The sequence below is a fragment of the Cyprinodon tularosa genome, unplaced genomic scaffold (genome assembly GCF_016077235.1).
Source record: "Cyprinodon tularosa strain WSP-4 unplaced genomic scaffold, ASM1607723v1 ctg486, whole genome shotgun sequence".
Lineage (NCBI taxonomy): Eukaryota > Metazoa > Chordata > Actinopteri > Cyprinodontiformes > Cyprinodontidae > Cyprinodon > Cyprinodon tularosa.
The window spans coordinates 626401-648395 of NW_024039214.1; the positions used below are offsets into that span (position 1 = coordinate 626401).

General features: G+C 41.7%; 1 protein-coding gene across 1 annotated transcript; it reads left to right on the plus strand.

The window, feature by feature from the left end:
- Nucleotides 1-385: 385 nt before the first annotated feature.
- Nucleotides 386-20957, plus strand: LOC119794672 (indian hedgehog B protein-like). The gene is made up of 3 exons (XM_038302318.1): nt 386-1070; nt 14675-14936; nt 20017-20957. The coding sequence occupies exons 1-3, from the start codon at nt 771-773 to the stop codon at nt 20685-20687; spliced, it is 1233 nt and encodes a 410-aa protein (XP_038158246.1). The 5' UTR covers nt 386-770; the 3' UTR covers nt 20688-20957.
- The last annotated feature ends 1038 nt before the right edge of the window (nt 20958-21995 follow it).

The window sequence follows — 21995 nt, forward strand, 5'->3', positions numbered from 1 at the left end:
ACAATGAGCCGCTCTCATCTTTCTCGGACCTCATGGAGATGTTGACTCAAGGTGTTGCAGCATCCCTGGAATGTCATTGAAGTCTTCTGTTTGCCTCATCGGCTCCTTTTCAGATTTCTCCAGAGAAAACCTTCAGTTTCCTGAAACTCCCACATCTTCAGCGGGAAAACCTCAATAAACAGGAATTCTTTGCCTCCAGTGAAGCACATTGAGATAAAAAATTACTCTTAATTTAAAAGAATGATAAAATATTGAACAGTTTGTAATAATTGAATGTTTAAAGTAATTTGAGAAGTTTAATCCTTAACATGAGCTCTGATTCTGGGTGAAAAACACCTGACTGTGCGCGCGCCTGTCCTGACGTCGCTCCATCGCCAGGCTGAGCGCGCGCCCGTGCCATCAGGATGGGAGGAGAGGACCGGGCAGAGGGCAGGTCCAGCAGGGCGCGGTCCTCCTCCTCATCTGTCCCGCTGTGGGATCTCTTCCATTCCCACTCAGCTGCCAGGCTGCGGCGCACTGAGAGTCCTGCCAGGCCCACGCAGCTGCCGCGCCTCAGAGTGGCAGCTTTCAACCTGCCTGCCAAAATAAACTCACCTCACCTATTTATGCCCCCTGCCTCCTGCGCAGCTCCTCTGGACGCCTTGACGCCGTTGGGATGGTCACCGGTGGGGACTCTGCGATGAGTCCTGCTCCACCCTCACCTGTCTAATCCCACAGTCTGACAGAAAGTGGGGGGACACTTCCACGCTTCTTCGGCCACACCGCGGGGAATGCAGCTCCCCACGCTGGTGACGTGCCTGGCCGGGTGCGCCTTCCTCCTGTGGCCGCTCAGCGAGGGCTGCGGGCCGGGGAAGGGCCACGGCAGGAGGCGGGCCCCGCGGAAGCTGGTGCCGCTCATCCTGAAGCAGTTCAGCCCCAACGTGGCCGAGCAGACCCTGGGGGCCAGCGGGAAGTTTGAGGGGAAAATCACGCGGAACTCTGAGCGCTTCAAGGAGCTCATCCCCAACTACAACCCGGACATCATCTTCAAGGATGAGGAGAACACAGGCGCAGACCGCATGATGACCCAGGTAACACCTTTCTAACTCTTTATTTTATGTCATGTTTGTTCAGATTTAAGCTGATTTTTTTCTCCATCTTTGGTTTATGAAAGCTGCCTGTTTGCGCTGCCATTCTCAGAGCTGCCTGCGGCTTGTTGACACAGTGGAGCCTGACTGAGGTGACCAGCCTGGGTCCAAGCTGGAGCCTCAGAGCTTCACTGTGGGCAGCTCGTGCGTAAAAGAGGGCAACCCTTTCTAAAAATGGCCCCGCAGCGGCCGCTCTTAATTAAAACACTCTGTCCTCTGTTTCACAGCAGCTTCTTTTGCTGGAAAAAAAAAAGGGAAAACTTCGCATTTGGTTAGAGGATTTACCATCAGGCAATACTAGGCAATTCCCCAGGGGCCCTAGTTCATGGGGGCCCCATAAAACTTTACATTAATTATGTTTATGATAAAAATAATTTCCTTAAAATGCCATCAGAAGGCGGATAATATTAAATCAGTGTCCACCAATTTGGAGAGAAAACACAATTAGAAGAAGTTTATTGATAAAATTACTTTAGTCTTTGGCGCTCAGACCACGGCAGGAAACTTTGCACTGAATTTTGATTGAAATGCATGACAATAAAAACACTTTGGTTAATTCTGCACATCAATATACTAACATTAAAGATGATAAGTAGAGAATTCCTGCTCTTTACAGAAATATATTTTGTGTTTTATTGGGTAAAGAGAAAATGATGAGTCTCTGTCTTCAGTGAAATCATACAGAAATATTTTAATAAAAAATGTTTAAATTATCAGTTTATGTAGAAATTAGTGTTTGTAAATATCACTTTTATGCAGAATTACTGATAAAAGGTAAGTAATGACAATTGAAGAGATGTTCGCCCAAAAGTCAAACCTGAAAGAATTTTATCCACTATACCTTTTATGTAGAAAGCACGGGTGTTTGAATATATTCCTCTATTTGTTAGCAAAGGCTGTGGAAAAGTTTGTCTTTATTTAGAAAATATGAATGTTTTTCTAATTATTTTCCTTTTGGAACAGATTGACCGTGAGGTTTTGGTGCCTATCTACTTTCAGCCACCCCTCAGTGTACATTTTTACTGCCATATTTTTAGTTTACATGTTTTATTTTGTATTATTCAAATTTTTTGTTATTATGACTCTTATTTTGAAAGGTTTCTTTAGGAAGTGGAATCTAGCATGTTCGTTGAAAAACTAGAAGAAAAAGATGCACACAGCATGAAGGCATGACATTTGCAAAAAGTTTTACAAAGAAATTTAAGTTTAAAAGGTCCTTTATTTCTCATTTCTACCTCAAAAGGAAGGGTCAGCCAGCGAGGTTTGTTTATATGTATTTATATTATTTATTATGTCATTTCCTACTCATGACACCATCTTATTTAAGTTTATGTTGTATTTTAGTTCGACTGTGGTTTTGATGTCAATGGCAAAGAAATTATAAGATTTTCAATAAAACTGACTTCACACCAGCAGTAACGAACTCTTTATTGCCGTCAAGAAGAGGTGGAAGTGATATATATTGGTTACTGGACACCCTTATAAAAATTTTCTGGCTACGCCTCTGGAGACGGCAGTTACTTACGGGCCCACAATCTCTTAGGGGCCCCATCACTGTTACCTGGGTGGACCCCTACACAACTGTAGACTAGAACGACTCTTTGCTGATATAATGGTGGGAAAAATTCTTCTTAAACCCACCTGACATTGAAGTGACTGACTGGACCGTATTTATACCGCAACACATTGCAGATTTCAACAAAATGGTGAGACGTTTAAACACGACACCAATAGCAAAGCAGACAGAGGTACTTTTGATAATAATATCATACACTCATATAATATGTTTCAAACCGCAATAAAGATCTTAAAAGAACAACGTATTTAAGTATTTTATTTTTTACACCACCACTTGGAATTATGGGTAATCCAGATTAAAACAATAACTGTTACGTACAATGTGTTAGCGACGACGGATAGCAAAAAGAGGTACTTAAGAGGATTCCAGAAAAGAAAAATTAAAAGAAGAGCTGCTGGAAGAACGGAAAAAAATGTCCCAAAATAAACACGTTCTTTCAAAGAACTGAAGAGGCAGAGGTGGAGGTTTCTGCTACAGAGAGTAAAGATGTAGACCAGGAGATGAATGGAGAGAGCGACGGTGAGGAGGGGAGCTGAAGGTAGCCTGATTGCTTGTGGTGGCGCGCTGTCACCAATGGTACCATTCACGGTGCGCAGTCACTATTTTTCCATGTGTGATCATATACTACTGAGATCATGTGTTGTACTTCATATGGGGCCCACCAAGAGAATGTTGCTTACGGGCCTGTTGTTGTGTCGTTACTCCATTGTTGAAACTGGTGGTGGAGTGGAGATAGATGAAGTTGGTCAGTCTGTAGACTGCTGGTTAGAGAGACGGTCTGCTGAGCTTCATGGGAAGATCCAGTGGACTGCATGAGCTGATACTAGAGCTTCACTCAGGGACCTGGAAGATGGAAGTCCAGCTGGATAACACTGGTTGGAGAGAACCTGTCCATGATGAGCAAGCATGAAGCAACAGTGGAGAGGAACAACTCCCAGTTTGGAAGAAAGCTCTGAAGTCACATGACGCAACCACCCCCTGCGCACAGGAGCAGACAAGATGCGGATCGGAGGCCTTTTAAGATGAACTTTGGATGCTAATTGGCTTTCATGGAGGCGTGGTTCAAAGCTGATTGGCTGAGTCGTAGGAGGATGGAGGCGAGTTATAATTTATATAGTTGAACTTTACTTAGGCTCTATTTGCTGCACATGTTCAGAAAGGTCCAAACAGACAGCAACAAACCATTTGAAAACAAACGATGCAAAGAGCAGTGTTGCCAACTTAGCGCTTTAGTCGCTATATTTAGCCACTTTTCAGACCCCTCTAGCACTTTGATTTTTTTTTTAAACGCCTAGTGCCAAATCTAGCGACTTTTTTCTGCTACTGGAGAGGTTTTTACTTGAGGTTTCTTCCTGTTAAAAGGGAGTTTTCCTCTCCACTGTCACTGCCAGCATGCTTAGTGTGAGGGATTGCTGAAGAGTCAATGAGTCGATGCAATCAGCTGGTTTTCCTTAGATAGAAAACTTTGAATCAATCTGACTGGATGATCTGGTGAACTGGAAAGTGACCTGAGATGACATGATATGAATTGGCGCTATAGAAATAAACTGAATAGATTCAATAACTCTAACTCTAACAATAACTTTAAATAATTTAAAATAAAGTTTCTAAAAAAAATTTTTTTTTTCCTATTTTAGGGAAAACTGAAGGAGAAAAAAAACGTTTTTAGCTGCCCAGAACCCAAATATATAATTACCTAAAATAAACCTGCATTTATAAACTAATTGGTTCTTGTTTCCTGGTATAAATAATACACTATAGTTAAATAAGAAAATAAAATCAGGTAATTATTGCATTAAAAACTGTGACACCACTAGAGAAACATACTAATGACATCAAAACCTAATGTGAATGTTCCTGTGTCTACATCTACGGCTGCATGGATGGAAACATAAACACGGAACGCTGAAGACGGAACGCTGAAGATGGAACGCTGAACACGGAACACTGAACACGGAACGCTGAACACGGAACAGTGAACACGGAATGCTGAACATGGAACAGTGAACACGGAATGTTGAATACGGAACACTTAACACGGAACCCTGAACACGGAACGCTGAACACGGAAAGCTGAACACGGAACCCTGAACACGGAACGCTGAACACAGAACGCTGAACACAGAACGCTGAACACAGAACGCTGAACACTGAACACTTAACACGGAACGCTTAACACAGAACGCTGAACACGGAACGCTGAACACGGAACGCTGAACACGGAACACTTAACACGGAACGCTGAACACAGAACGCTGAACACGGAACGCTGAACACGGAACGCTGAACACGGAACACTTAACACGGAACGCTGAACATGGAACCCTGAACACGGAACGCTGAACACGGAACGCTGAACACGGGACCCTGAACACGGAACGCTGAACACGGAACGCTGAACACGGAACGCTGAACACGGAACGCTGAACACGGAACGCTGAACACAGAACGCTGAACACGGAACGCTGAACACGGAACGCTTAACACGGAACGCTTAACACAGAACGCTTAACACGGAACGCTGAACACGGAACGCTGAACACTGAACCCTGAACACGGAACCCTGAACACGGAACGCTGAACACGGAACCCTGAACACAGAACGCTGGGAACGGAACGCTGAACACAGAACGCTGAACACATAACGCTGAACACGGAATGCTGAACACGGAACGCTGAACACTTAACACGGAACGCTGAACACGGAACCCTGAACACGGAACCCTGAACACGGAACCCTGAACACGGAACGCTGAACACAGAACGCTGAACACAGAACGCTGAACACAGAACGCTGAACACGGAATGCTGAACACGGAACGCTGAACACTTAACACGGAACCCTGAACACGGAACCCTGAACACGGAACCCTGAACACAGAACGCTGAACACGGAACGCTGAACACGGAATGCTGAACACAGAACGCTTAACACGGAACGCTTAACACAGAACGCTTAACACGGAACGCTGAACACGGAACGCTGAACACTGAACCCTGAACACGGAACGCTGAACACGGAACCCTGAACACGGAACGCTGAACACGGAACCCTGAACACAGAACGCTGGGAACGGAACGCTGAACACAGAACGCTGAACACAGAATGCTGAACACGGAATGCTGAACATGGAACGCTGAACACTTAACACGGAACGCTGAACATGGAACCCTGAACACGGAACGCTGAACACGGAACCCTGAACACAGAACGCTGAACACAGAACGCTGAACACAGAACGCTGAACACGGAATGCTGAACACGGAACGCTGAACACTTAACACGGAACCCTGAACACGGAACCCTGAACACGGAACCCTGAACACAGAACGCTGAACACGGAACGCTGAACACGGAACGCTGAACATGGAACGCTGAACACGGAACGCTGAACACGGAACGCTGAACACGGAACGCTGAACACGGAACGCTGAACACGGAACGCTGAACACAGAACGGTGAACACGGAACGCTGAACTCGGAACCCTGAACACGGAACGCTGAACACAGAACGCTGAACACGGAACGCTGAACACGGAACCCTGAACACGTTTCATTCTGGGACCTGGTTTCCAAAACCAACATTTCTGATCAGAGGTTGCAGCTCTTCTTAGTCCGCGCCTAAAATCAGATTATTGATGGTGGCAGTGATGGATTAGGCCTCTGATTGGCTGAGCAGTCATTCCTGATGACTCATCCCCCCAAAACCTCGATTCTTCAAACATTAAAGGGGTGATAGAATGATTCTATAGGGTATCTGGTCCTTCAGGTCTCTAATAGGGTGATAGAATGATTCTATAGGGTATCTGGTCCTTCAGGTCTCTAATAGGGTGATAGAATGATTCTATAGGGTATCTGGTCCTTCGGGTCTCTAATAGGGTGATAGAATGATTCTATAGGGTATCTGGTCCTTCGGGTCTCTAATAGGGTGATAGAATGATTCTATAGGGTATCTAGTCCTTCGGGTCTCTAATAGGGTGATAGAATGATTCTATAGGGTATCTGGTTCTTCGGGTCTCTAATAGGGTGATAGAATGATTCTATAGGGTATCTGGTCCTTCAGGTCTCTAATAGGGTGATAGAATGATTCTATAGGGTACCTGGTCCTTCAGGTCTCTAATAGGGTGATAGAATGATTCTATAGGGTATCTGGTCCTTCAGGTCTCTAATAGGGTGATAGAATGATTCTATAGAGTATCTGGTCCTTCAGGTCTCTAATAGGGTGATAGAATGATTCTATAGGGTATCTGGTCCTTCAGGTCTCTAATAGGGTGATAGAATGATTCTATAGGGTATCTGGTCCTTCAGGTCTCTAATAGGGTGATAGAATGATTCTATAGGGTATCTGGTCCTTCAGGTCTCTAATAGGGTGATAGAATGATTCTATAGGGTATCTGGTCCTTCAGGTCTCTAATAGGGTGATAGAATGATTCTATAGGGTATCTGGTCCTTCAGGTCTCTAATAGGGTGATAGAATGATTCTATAGGGTATCTGGTCCTTCAGGTCTCTAATAGGGTGATAGAATGATTCTATAGGGTATCAGGTCCTTCAGGTCTCTAATAGGGTGATAGAATGAGTCTATAGGGTATCTGGTCCTTCAGGTCTCTAATATGGTGATAGAATGATTCTATAGGGTATCTGGTCCTTCAGGTCTCTAATAGGGTGATAGAATGATTCTATAGGGTATCTGGTCCTTCAGGTCTCTAATAGGGTGATAGAATGGTTCTATAGGGTATCTGGTCCTTCAGGTCTCTAATAGGGTGATAGAATGATTCTATAGGGTATCTGGTCCTTCAGGTCTCTAATAGGGTGATAGAATGATTCTATAGGGTATCTGGTCCTTCAGGTCTCTAATAGGGTGATAGAATGATTCTATAGGGTATCTGGTCCTTCAGGTCTCTAATAGGGTGATAGAATGATTCTATAGGGTATCTGGTCCTTCAGGTCTCTAATAGTGTGATAGAATGATTCTATAGGGTATCTGGTCCTTCAGGTCTCTAATAGGGTGATAGAATAATTCTATAGGGTATCTGGTCCTTCAGGTCTCTAATAGGGTGATAGAATGATTCTATAGGGTATCTGGTCCTTCAGGTCTTTAATAGGGTGATAGAATGATTCTATAGGGTATCTGGTCCTTCAGGTCTCTAATAGGGTGATAGAATGATTCTATAGAGTATCTGGTCCTTCAGGTCTCTAATAGGGTGATAGAATGATTCTATAGGGTATCTGGTCCTTCAGGTCTCGAATAGGGTGATAGAATGATTCTATAGGGTATCTGGTCCTTCAGGTCTCTAATAGGGTGATAGAATGATTCTATATGGTATCTGGTCCTTCAGGTCTCTAATAGGGTGATAGAATGATTCTATAGGGTATCTGGTCCTTCAGGTCTCTAATAGGGTGATAGAATGATTCTATAGGGTATCTGGTCCTTCAGGTCTCTAATATGGTGATAGAATGATTCTATAGGGTATCTGGTCCTTCATGTCTCTAATAGGGTGATAGAATGATTCTATAGGGTATCTGGTCCTTCAGGTCTCTAATAGGGTGATAGAATGATTCTATAGAGTATCTGGTCCTTCAGGTCTCTAATAGGGTGATAGAATGATTCTATAGGGTATCTGGTCCTTCAGGTCTCTAATAGGGTGATAGAATGATTCTATAGGGTATCTGGTCCTTCAGGTCTCTAATATGGTGATAGAATGATTCTATAGGGTATCTGGTCCTTCATGTCTCTAATAGGGTGATAGAATGATTCTATAGGGTATCTGGTCCTTCAGGTCTCTAATAGGGTGATAGAATGATTCTATAGGGTATCTGGTCCTTCAGGTCTCTAATAGGGTGTGTAACATTGGTTGGGCTGAAAATGTCATATTAGCTGTTCTATGAGCCCTAATGCAGCCTGGTTAAAAGCCCTAGAATGAAACCACAGGTTTACTTCCTTTTATGGTTTGATCATGAATATTTAGATGAGCTGTGCTCTGATTGGTTGGTTTACAACGAGCCAAGCTGCTGGGCAAAAACACATCATAGAAACAAGCACTCACTCACTGAAACATCAGATTGTTGATATGGTAGGGTGACCAGACGTCCTCTTTTTCCAGGACATGTCCTACTTTTTATACCTAAAGAAATGTCCGGGGGGAATTTCAACATCGTCCGGGATTTTGGTCGACTACAGTGCATTACATAAATAAACTGAATTGAATTTGAGACATGAAAAGTCAGCAAAACATAGAGAGGAAAACAAGAAAATGGATCAAACCTTGAATAAATAATGGATGTCTATTCTATTAACATTTCTCTATCTCTATAATGGGTCTGTTTAATGTGTTGTCTTCTCCATTCAGAGGGCCCCCTGCATGTCTTTGCCTAGGGCCCCAGGTTCCCTAAATCCCCCCCTGCCCCCCCACCCACTGCCCAGAGTTACCAGTCGCCTTTCGGACTGTCAGAAACTTTTATGATGTCTGCATTGAAGTGGCCCCGCGTGGAATTTATTGGGCTCCAGATTTCCCTGGAATAAAAGTATTTATATCTGCTTTCTGTGACCGCGGGCTTCCTCCCCGGGGCGGCCGCGTGGATGTCCACAAACCCACGTGGATAACTGCAGGCACGCTCCCATTCAGAGCTTTCAGACTGGAGAATAATTCACCTGAAAGCAGAATTTTATTCGTGGGGATTTCACGCGAAGCTGATGCGCCTTTCTCTTGTTTTTCAGTCGGGTCTGTGTTTCATTGATGCGTGGAAAGCATTTACACGCGCGCGCGCGCGCAGGGCGCAGACCTGCTCACAATTTATGGGCTCCAAGCCAGGAGACAGCCTCCTGTTTGTCTTTTACTATTCCCTGTGACTTTTCGGTTTGTTTTCGCAGCACTCATGTGTGAAAATAGCTCTTTACTTGTGCCGAAGCCTTAATTATGCGGATTTTTTTTTTTTTTTAAAGCCACCATATTTTAGTTTTTTTATCCGCTTTTCCTGGGCGCTCCTGTGCTGCACACAGACGCGCCTGTTCTCTTAAAAAAAAAAAAAACTTGATCTAAATAAGGAATTTTTTATTTAAATAAGTGCATATTTTTCTTTAAATAAGTAATTTTTCCTTCAAATAAGTGCGTCTTTTCTTTAAATAAGTGCATTTTTTCTTGAACTGAGGACTTGAGTGAGACACTTTGCAAATTGAACAAGAAAATCTCCATTTAAAATATGAAAAAAACAATTTATTTTCTTATTTTAAGTGCATGATATCCAATTATACTATTTTAAGAGTAAAAAGCCCTCATTAATTGGCAGATCATCTTATTCACCTGCTCAAATTAAGGGAAAATACATTGAAACAATAATACAAACGCTTTTGCATTTACTTAGTTACAAATGTTCACTGGAAAAACGATCTAGAAATAATAAAAAAACTTTTTTTTTTTTTTGTATATTTACCTTTAAGTAGTGAGCAGTAAATAAGATTATCTGCCAATGGAATGAGTATTTTTACACTTAAAATAAGAATATTAGATAAAATGCACTTAAAAAAAAGACAATGCAGTTGTCTTTTCTTATTTCAAATGTAAACTGTCTTTTTCCATTGGCAAAATATCTCTTATCTCCTCAATCCAAGAACAAATGCACATATTTTAGGAAAAAATACTTATCTAGATTTCGATTTTTTTCCTAATATGAAACAGTTGTTTTAAAGTAACTAAATATGATTAAGTAAATGCCAAAAATGGTTGCATACATTTTTTAAACTTATTTCTAGATCGTTTTTGCTGTGTGTAAAAACAGGAAGCTTTCATGCACTGCAAAAACAATCAAGAAATAAGTAAAAACTCCCAGAATCAAGTGTATTAACCCTGAATTTGATAAATAAGATGATCTTCCAATGGGATAAGCATGTTTATTTTTGAAATAAGATCATTAGAAAATGTAATTACTTTTATTTAAAATGTAAACTTTCCTCCTCAATTCAAGACAAAATCATTTAAGAAAAAAGATGACGTCAGAATTCTGATTTTTTTCCCCCTCTAATAAACTGAAATAATCTTTAATGATCAGTTAACTGTTTTTTTTATTTTTCAGGTACCCCAATCATCTTCCGTATATATTTATATTAATTCTATATTTAAAACCGGGTCATCTGAGCGCAAAGAGCCGCTCAGATGGGCTCTTTTGCAGCGCAAAGGTTGCGCACAGGCGCACGTTGTCAGCCAGGCGCGCAGTGTTTGTGCAGCCAGCGGTTTGGGTGCCGCGACCGCTCGCGACAGAAGCCCCCCCCCCCTGTCGTTGTACCTTGAAAGGAAAACCAACAACATGCATCGTCTGATTTATGAAGTCCAGCTCGTCGCGCCGACCGCAGAAAATCCACACTGAACTCCGTGAAAAGGCATCTGTGGCTCACCGAGCCCAGAGCTATTCTTATCACAGGCAACATGGAAAAAAAAGACATTTATAGGGTTTAATCCCAGCCTGCAGGCCTGATGGAGGGGGTTCATTCTCAGAGACCAGCTCTGATTTATTCCCACTGCACAACAGAGCTTCAAGGTTTCAACACTTAATTCTATTCAGTTTATTTCTATAGCCCCAATTCCCATCATGTCATCTCAGGTCACTTTCCAGTTCACCAGATCATCCAGTCAGATTGATTCAAAGTTTTCTATCTAAGGAAAACCAGCTGATTGCATCGACTCATTGACTCTTCAGCAATCCCTCACACTAAGCATGCTTGTAGCGACAGTGGAGAGGAAAAACTCCCTTTGAACAGGAAGAAACCTCCAGCAGAACCAGGCTCAGTGTGAGCGGCTGGAAAAAGTATAACTTGCTCAAATAAAAAAAAATTGATGTCCAGATATCACATCTAAAATGTTTAACTTCACTGAATCTGAATTTAATCACTTTTTATGACCTGATTATTTAATTTTGATGTAAACAATAATGCTGCACTTGACCCAACTTTAAATCTTTGCCCTGTTCCAAACGATTTTCTGAACATTTCAGTCGATGAACCAAACTAATGTACTTTCTTTTAACTAAATTAACGTTTGTATTGACACCAGTTAATCTAAATATAACCCAATTATAAACTCCATTAAAACAAACATCTGGACAACAGATTATTTTAAATGTTTTTATTATTAATATAGCCTTAAATGGTGTAAATCCAGGTGGTGTAAATTGACGTTAACTAACCTCGGCAAGCGGTAGCAGTTAGCATCAGTCGCTAACATGCTCACCACAACAGCCCTAATGCTCGTTATAACACTGGAGGCTCCCGCTGCCATGACGACCGGGTATCCAGTGTTTAACTGGAATAAAACTCCACAATGAACCTTCAAGCTCTGGATGTAGCCAGGTTGAACGAGCGAGGGCTTCTGGCTAGCTAACGTTAAATTTTTTTATTATATTATATTTTCATTGTATTTCATTACATTGTGTTTATGTATTTTAGCTTTTATGTTTTATTATTTTCTTATTTCCTGCAACTGTAATATCTGTACAGCCCTTTGGTCAACCCGGTTGTTTTAAATGTGCTTTATAAATATAGTTTGAGTTGAATTGAGTTGAGGCCAACTGGGGTTCAAGGTGACTGAAACAGAGATACAAAAGGCAGCTGTAAAAGGCGGGAAACACACAGCCAGGCAGACGAGCTCCGAGCCAGCTCCCATGTCAGAGGACGAAGAGAGCACATCCAGTTAGTCACAGTCAGAGAAACAGGACTACACTGGAAAACATGCTGATCTTGAACATCTATAAATAAAGGTGTTGGTGGCAGCAGCACAGCTAATATTTCAGAGAAAAAGCAGAGAGAGCAGAACATTAGAGATTGAACTAACAGATTCTGCAGAGTGGGAGAATAGAGATAGAATGATGAAAAGGGGTCCCTATTTCCTCCAGCAGTCTAAGCCTATAGCAGCAGAACTATAGAGATAGCTCAGGATAACCTGAGCCACTTTAACTAGAAGCTTTATCAAAAAGGAAAGTTTTAAGCCTAGCCTTAAAAGTAGACAGGGTGTCTGCCTCACGGACTAAAACTTAGCAACTGGATGTTCATTTAAATTTCCTGCACCAGAGGGAAAACCTGGAGACATCAGGATAAGTCACACTGTTAAAGCGATGAGTTAAAGTCAACAGGTAGAAGATGCTTCAGGCAGCATCACCAACGCTGGAGCAATATAAAGCTCTGTGGTTTGTTTTGTTTCATGGGAATCAATCCTTCATCAGGGCTGTTTATTTATTATTTATATCTTAAAATGCGTATCAAGTGGAAAATCGATTGGTCAGTTTTAACCAACTGATGCTATTCTGGGAATTCCAGTTTTCCTTGTTATGGAAGTCCGATCAGACGCCGCCAAGAGGTCACATAAGGTTGTAAAGGTACATTTCTTGACCAAGAGGTAAAGAGTTGAATGAGTTCCTCAACAGGCCGTCTGTTTGTTCCAGAACATCAGGACCAACCCAACCTCATAGTCCAGCCTTATCCCCCCCCCAAACCTTAACAGCTTCCCTGCTCCCCTCACCACAGAGAGTAAACACCACGCTGACCTGGGACTGCTGGGGTGCATTGTGGGATGGCTGGAGCCACCGGTTAGGTGGGGGTAGTGGGGCGTCTATCGCTGCAGGTTCAATGGGTCTTTGTGAAGCTCTTTTTTTTTCTGAATGGTTCTCAAGTTGTGCAACAGAAGATGAGGCGATCAGTACCTGAAACTAGGAAATGTGAGGATTTATATGAACAGAAGAAGACTGCTTTAAAGGGACATTAAGGTATTTCAGCTACTTAATTATAAAATGAGAATAACTGTTTTTTCATTAATATGATCAAGAAAATATCTACTTATTTGGTCGCTTTTTAGAAAAATAAAAACTGTTGATCTTGGTGTTTTTTTAAAGAAAATCCAATGTTACCGTAAAGCAGATCGTCATCTGCATAAGGTGTTCAACCCATATTGCTTGTGTTGCTTTATATTAAAGAAAAACATATTGCAACCTCTTTTAACTCCTCATGATGCACCAACTGGACCAACTAACCCATCCTGGCTGCATGCTGATCGGCTGTAATCGCCTCAAATTCAAGGTGAAGGTCATGGCTTGAAGATGCAAATAGAACCAAAGCTTATTCCCTGAGCATCAAAAGTCAGATGCTTCCCTCGCTCTGACTTTGACAATTCAGTTTATTTCTATAATCGCCAGTTCACAACACATCTCAAGGCACTTTACAGTTCACCAGATCATCCAGATTGGTTCAAAGTTTTCAGTCAAAGGAAAGCAATCCCTCACAAGCTTCTAGCGACAGTGGAGAGGAAAAACTCCCTTTGAACAGGAAGAAACCTCCAGCAGAACCAGGCTCAGTGTGAGCGGCCATCTGCTGAGGCCCACTGGGGTTCAAGGAGACAGAAGCAGACATAGAAAAAGGAGCATAGATACAAAAGGCAACTGTCAACCAGCTCCACAGGCGGCCCCGTCCAGGAAACACACAGCCAGGCAGACGAGCTCCGAGCCAGCTCCCATGTCAGAGGATGAAGAGAGCACATCCAGTTTGTCACAGTCAGAGAAACAGGACTACACTGGAAAACAGGCCAAGCTCCAACATCTAGAAACAAAGGTGTTGATGGCAGCAGAGAAAGCAGAATGTTAGAGATTGAACTAACAGATTCTGCAGAGTGGGAGAATAGAGATAGAATGAAGCAGAATGATGAAAAAGGGGTCCCTATGTCCTCCAGCAGTCTAAGCCTATAGCAGCATATTCCTATAGCTCAACCTGCACTTGGATCAGAAGGTTGTGGACTTGTCTTTTGTTTTAGTGATACAGATACTGGATGGATCAGTGAGGTGAACCTGGTATTCATCTCAGAATAACCAGTAGACTGGCCAGATCCATAATAGCCCTGTGGATCATACAATAGGACTCCCATCATGTTTTGGTGTATTGTTCTAGTACCCAGAACGTTGGTCTAACCTACACCTGTCCTGTTTTTGTTGTGCAGCGCTGCAAAGACAAGCTGAACTCCCTGGCTATCTCGGTGATGAACCACTGGCCCGGGGTCCGCCTGCGGGTCACAGAGGGTTGGGACGAAGATGGCCACCACTCCACCAACTCCCTGCACTACGAGGGCCGGGCGGTGGACATTACCACCTCGGACCGGGACAGGGAAAAGTACGCCATGCTAGCGCGGCTGGCGGTGGAGGCGGGGTTCGACTGGGTCCACTACGAGTCCAGGGCCCACATCCACTGCAGCGTCAAGTCAGGTGGGGGACGACTCAGAGTTTGTTTTATTGTAGCTACTAAATTCCTTTGTTCATGATGTTTGTGTCGTTTTTATGCATTTCTTAATTTGAGGAAATTTAAACAGATTGCCGATCATGGTCTTAGCTGTATGTTAGGCAGACAAAGTAGACCTTATAGGCAGTGGTGGCTCCAGACCAAATGTACCAGGGGGCCGGGAGGGGGCCAGAGAGTTTGCATGGGGGAACAGAAAAACATGAAACAAAAAAGAAAACAGGGCAAAGGATTAAAATATAGTAATATAGCTGCATGATGTGAAATTTCCACTCAATTAAGCTTAATTAAAATGATGTCTTCCAACTAAAAATATTTATTTTTAGCTTGAAAATTATTGTTAAAATAAAAATATCAAGTAAAATTGTAGCTATATAAATATCTCAAATATCAAATAAAGCTATTATTTGGAATATTATAAATTAGTAATTTAGTAATTTTACATATTTTTAAACTTAATTTAAGTTAAGATTACAGTTTTCTATCAAATCAGAATTAGAGCACAAGAAAAAAAGTTACATTCAGCTGTGAAATTCAGATTTTTTTTAATTCATTTTCAAAAAAAACAGTTAGCAAATCAAAACTGGGATCCTCTCTCAGTAGCACTGAAGCTATCAGCTTATTTTTTTTTAATAATTAGTAAAACAGGGGCCATAACAGGGGCCAGGACCTGATCTGCAAGGGCACTGGCCCCCGTTGGCCCACCGTCTAGAACCGCCCATGCTTATAAGTCACCGTCTGGCTCTTGGTTGGAAAATCAGGCCAATGTGGCGCTGACATTTTTTCCCATTCAAGAAAAAAAAATGAGGAAAAAGAAATAGTTTAATATTTCTACTCTGATGGAAACTTTTCTACCAAAAGTAAAAACAAACTTCCACCGATGCACCAAGCAAACAAGATGTCTGACCAGTTTTTTGGAACAACGCTCTTTACTTTTAGGCATTAAAAACTTTTATAAGTTTATCCTGGTGAACAGGCTGCAGGTATCCAGCAAATTAACACTTTAGCAGATCCAGTCATTCCTCGATCCATGAAACAATTGTCAGGGTTTGGTTGAGGTTTTGAGGAACCGAATGCAGAGGAGAGGAGGCAGAGGGGAGTTTGTTTAGTTTTAATGGAGTATTCACAGGAATCCAAAAATCCAAAAAAAAATAAGTAAAAAAAAACCATAAGCTTGGAGACATCAGGGAAAAACATGCCTGAAGAGCCAGGAAAAGACGAGCAACAAGCACTGAGGAACTGCTCAGGGAGAGTATAAATGGGAGACTGAACGAAGACTGGACTAATGAGCTGATTGGGAGCAGGTGTGAACAGAGGCTCCTAGAAGGGAGCGAGGGAAAAGGAGACCAACACAAGAGGGCAGCAGAGGGCAACCAAGAGAATTCAATCAATAGAACTAGAAAACAAAGAAAAACATGAAGCAAAGTGAAACTGAAAACTCAAAACTTAACAGAATCAAGACTGTGACAAAAATATTTGGGTTTATTAAAGATGGCTTTTCTTTACTACATATTGGACCATGATGGTCACCTGGAAAAGATCAAGGCCGTACAGATCAGAGATTCATTGCTCAGTTCCCCTTTTCCTCTCTAAAAACTCAGTTTTATTCTTCCTGCCTGCATCTAAACCGGCAAATCTCTACATCTTAACCGTTGGCTCAAAGTTTATCCACCAACTCCAGCAATGCTTGTAGAAAAAAACTAAATATTGATCCGCTGAGTTTGAAACGTCTTTAATAACCGATGCGACCGCTCAACATATGCCATTAAGGAGGAAAAAAACACACTCTCTGTCTAAACAAGGAATAAAACTCATGGGAAGTCAGAGGTACTTGGACTGGCCCATCACTTCACCTTCCTTCTCCTGTAGATCAGCTGCTATTTTAGGGATCATTGTTCTGCTGATTGGCCCATTTAGGACCAAGCTTAGGCTTTCATAAATCTGTTTGCTCTACAGAGGGATTAATGTTCCAGTCAGTGTCTCTCTCAGGTCATTGGTCGTGTCTCCAATGTCTCTGGTATGTTGTTCCAGAACATTTGGGGTCCTGTTATAATAAAAAGGCTCAATCTTTTACACATGAAGTTCGATTTTCTGTCATTTTGGAACCAGATGAAGACGAGGTCACTTTTGCTCTGCCACTGTACATAAAACCGTTTAACCAGGGTTCGTACTTTCTGCTCGCCTCGTCCTTAGAGAACACAGACTATGGATAATGCAAATATTTACAGAAACTTTCATTGGTTCCTCTTAAACCTAAAATTTTAAAGACAAGCTAAAAAAACAGCTAAATGACTTATATGAAGTCAGTTAAACCATATTTTATTATGCCAGCAGTTTAATCAACAATTATTCATTCATTCAACATGAAACAAGTCAATTTTAAGGAAAGATGGTGTTTTCATTAAGAGCAGTCCATTAGAACGAGCTCCTGGTTGGTCTATCTTAAGGATCTTGGTTCCTCCATCATTGTGCCGCATGGCTGCATGATGAGAATCTTCAGCCTCCATAAGAAAATAAAACATCCAAAGAAAAAAAAATAATTCTGTTAAACTGAAACAGAATCAAAAGGCCCATTAAAAAAACAATAAATTCACCCGTGAGATTTTAATGTCCGCTGGTTAGTAACTGAGATTTCCCGTTTCTTTCTCCCCTCTCCTGCTGCCTGTCTCTTTCCCCCTTCCTCTTCCTGTCTTCTTTCCCCCCCCAGATCGGGTGGCGAGGGCCCAGTCCTTGACTTGATCAGAAGGGAAACCAATCAAGTTGGTATTTTTCATTTTTCTTTTCTGATTTTTTCTTCTTTTTTTTTCTCTTTTAAAACTAAAATAATTCAGTTCTTTTAAAGCAACTAAATAGACTTTTCTACTATAGGTTTAGAACTAAAATGACCACCAGAGGGCGACAAAGCAACTATACTGATTTAAATCCGAATGAAGCACATATCTAAACAAAGAAAATAACATATTAGACTGTAGTAACTACAATATATTTTGTTTTCATTTACATAATTAAGATAAATGCTTTAATCGATGTTTTAATCTTTAATTCAATAAATTAATTTAATTTAAGCTGCAGTTTATTTTAAACCTGAAGGAATATTCCTGATCCTTAGGATTTAAAGCCTCTTAATTATGCCTACCAATAAATATTTATTTGAACCAATGGATGTTTGACGTCTCTATAGATGCTTTTTGTTTTAAATTCTGTTTAAATAAAAACACAGACCACTGCATTGAAACACTGAAGAGGAGAAGGCATCACATTCACTGTATTAGAGAAGCAGGACTGGCCCCATTAGCCTCCTGTCATCGCTAACTGTGCTCAGGCTGCCTCTATACTGTTTGCAGCAAAAAATAAAAAATAAAAATGTTACAGATAAAAAAAATATGCCTTCAGGGTAATGGGCACTATGCCATTTCCAGGTCCATGAAATGAAAGCACACACCTCCAAATTGTACCTAGGCTTGGTTTTGCTGGTTGCTGATAGACCCCATGAAGCTTTGAAGAGTTAAAGATGACAAGCCCACATTTTATTGCTCAATCTCAAATAGATCAATAAAAATATTGTAAAAAAAATTGTAAAACGCGATTTATTTGTCACTCAATTCAGAAGCAAAACTGTACGGATTAATTGCACAGAGGCAAAGATTTCAAGCTTTTTCTTTTTTTTTTTTTTGCTTTGTTCTATGCTTAAATTTTATGTTGTCTGCAAAAAAACAAAAATCATTTTGGTTATAAATACCCTCCTTATTTACACATTTAAAATCTTCTTCCTTTTCCGTGATCCTTCTGGTCCCAGAGCAAACTGGAAACCAGTCCAACCCCCTCATTGGCTAGACTGCCACACTTTAACAAAAGGACCAATGAGAGAGCTTTTTACATCTGAGGAGAGAATGTGATTGGTTAAACTGGTTTCCAGTTCGCTCAGGGTGCAGAAGGGTCAGGGAATTGGTCATCTGAGGGGAAAGCAAAAAGAAAAGCAATAAGGATTTTAAAAGAAAATGGAATAAGGAATTATCTTTTTTTATGTGTGATTAAGAGGTAAGGATTTACTGAGGCGCTTTGAGAGAGTCAGCCACTGCCAGCAGCCTGATCAATGCTCAGATTGCCGCCGACATCCTCTGTAATTGTAGATGCATCAGGTATATCCTCCAAATCCAGACAAGAGAAATCAGAGTGTCGTAAATATGAAAATCCATCGTCTTCCACTGACAGCATTGTAAAACACACCATCCTCCAAGCCTTCCAGGACTCCATGGTGTAATCCACCAAGTATGTCCCGCCAGGACAGGAAGGGTCTCCCTTTCCCCTGTTTCCAGTTCAGAAAAGAGACCAGCTGACCAGATCCATTGAGTTCAGATGAGATGAAGAGAGATCTCAGAAAAGACGAGACATAGCAAAGCAGGGACAGGCAGGGAGGACCAGGAGCAGCAGGGAAATGGGAGCGCCTCCTTCAGGAATAAAGGTTTATGTGTAACGAATCCATTTGATGAAATGAATTACAAAAGAAACTCATTTAAAATACAATTTTTATGGAGGTACCAGCAGTTTATCTCACTCTTGGGTCATCATGCAGGGATGAAAAAGTTGCAGAAAATTTCTCTAGCTGCAGTCTGCTGATAGAAACACTGATGGCGTTTCTTCCTCCTCAGTTGGACTGAAACCGATGGTAGAGAAAAGGCAGAAAATGCAGAAATATATGAATCAATTCTACCAAAAGTTCAATTAGCTCCGTAATCTCAAATGAGAAATACTTCTGGTAGTGAAAATCTGAATTATATAAATCTATAAACGGATAAAAGGTGAATATAAAATAAGAAACCTCTGGATTTTAGTGGTTTAATTTGCCAAAACCGTTTTTTTAAAGATAGCTCAGAGATAATTAAGAAACTTAAAGGTTCAATGTTTCTAATTTTTATTATAAAACGTTTCAAAATCAAGGAGCGCCACTGAGATCCGATAAAAGTTTAATCTTTAACATTTTCTAATTTCTGTTGGTAGGACGCCATATTTCCTCCTTTTCACTCCGTCTCCGTCTTTCTCCATCCTCAGACCACTCGGTGGCGGCCAAGTCCGGCGGCTGTTTCCCCGGCAACGCCTCGGTGATGTTGGAGAGCGGTGCTCTGAAGCCCATCGGCGACGTGCGTCCCGGCGAGCGGCTCCTGGCCGCCGCAGGCAGCGACGGGGATTTGATCTTCAGTGAAGTCCTGACCTTCTTGGACCGGGACCCGACCCCCCTCAGACTCTTCATCGCCCTGCAGACGGAAGCCGGGGCCCAGATCTCCCTCACCGCCGCCCACCTCATCTTCGTGTCCGAGAACTGCTCAGAGGGGACGGCTCCGGCCCCTGGCGCCCTGAGGACGGAGTACGCCAGCGCTGTCCAGCCGGGACAGTGTGTCCTGGTGTCGGACGGGGGACCGGGGCGTCTGTCCCGGATCGGTCGGGTCAGCGTGAGGGTGAGCAGGGGGGCGTTTGCCCCTCTGACCCGGCATGGGACCATCGTGGTGGACGGGGTGATGGCGTCCTGTTACGCTGTAGTGGACCATCACTGGCTGGCCCACCGGGCCTTCGCCCCCCTCAGGCTGATCCACAGCTGGACTGGAAGCACTGGGGGCCACAGCGACGGGGTGCACTGGTACTCACGGGTTTTACACTGGCTGGGCCGGACGCTGCTGGGGCCAGGGCGCCTTCACCCGCTGGGCGTGGCTCAGGACCACACGTGAGGGCAGAAAAAAAACAACTTTGAACCCCATTTGGGACCATCATGGACTTCCTGCTGAACTGGCAGAAAACCAGTAACAGACTGGAAACCAGGAGAAAGGTTCTGGATTCAGAGACGTTAAAAGAAAAACACCAGGAAACTAAAATCCCTTCAAAATAACTTGTTTTTATCCTCGTTACGAACAAAGTTTCCTCCAGTTTTAAAGGAAAAGTCCGATCAGAACAAAATAATCAATGAATAATTATTTATACCTAAAATTAATACGTTTGCGGTGATTTAATTAATTTAACGGTAATTAGTGAAGAAAATAAAAATAATTTTCATCGCGATCATTGAGTCTGGGAGCGGCCATTTTTTCCCAAATCTAGTAGCCCCTCCCTCCTGCCATCTTCCAGCAGTGACGTCACGGTGCGGTAAGCCTAGCGCCATTCTCCCCGCTTTCCAAGCTAAATCAATGGGAACTACTAGACACATCTGCAATCAACAACAATTATTGAAGATTTCCAGAGGACTTCACCATTGAAATTCACCAGAGCTATAGTGAAACTGACAAAGCCCATGTGCATGGCAGCTGGATGCTGGAATACATCAGGTAAAAGTGGAAAAAAGAGTTATTCCACCTTTCTGATTCCTGATCCTCCATGGACGGGTTCCCTTAAATTTAAATGATCTTGTTCTATTAGCAAAGTGTTTCACTTACCTCCTAAATTCAAGAAAAAATGCACAAATTTTAAGGAAAAAAAATGACATTGATACTTACTTTTTCTGCAGTGTGACCAACATTTTGTGCTTTTTATCGAAATCCAGATAAGTCTCTTTTATTTCTTTTTTTTTAATTAGTGCATTTTTTCTGGGATTAAGGAGGTAAAAGACAGATTTTGCCAATGGAACAAGAAAATTTACACTTAAAATAAGAAAACACTATTGTAATGTATTGTCTTATTTTAAGTGCATTTTATCTAATTATCTTATTTTAAGATTAAAAATACTAATTTCATTGGCAAACTATCTCACTTGCCTACTCAAATTAAGGGTAAATATACTTAAATTAAGAAATTATTACTTTTTTCTAGATCATTTTTCCAGTGTAGCAGGAATGTTGTTGGGTCTGCCAAACTGGAAAAGCAATCTAGAAATTATTAAATATTTTTTAAATTAAGTTTATTTACCCTTAATTTGAGAAGATAAATAAGAGTTTGCCAATGGAATGAGTATTTTTACTCTTAAAATAAGATTATTAGATAAAATGCACTTAAAATAAGACAATGCAATTGTTTTTTTCTTATTTTAAAAGTAAATTGTCTTGTTC

What these genes read in the sequence shown, in the direction of transcription:
- LOC119794672 (XM_038302318.1), top strand. Translation starts at nt 771, where the DNA reads ATGCAGCTCCCCACGCTGGTGACGTGCCTGGCCGGGTGCGCCTTCCTC. An exon ending in CAGACCGCATGATGACCCAG is followed by an intron (nt 1,071 to 14,674) that starts GTAACACCTTTC and finishes TTTGTTGTGCAG; the next exon opens with CGCTGCAAAGACAAGCTGAA. An exon ending in CCACTGCAGCGTCAAGTCAG is followed by an intron (nt 14,937 to 20,016) that starts GTGGGGGACGAC and finishes CTCCATCCTCAG; the next exon opens with ACCACTCGGTGGCGGCCAAG.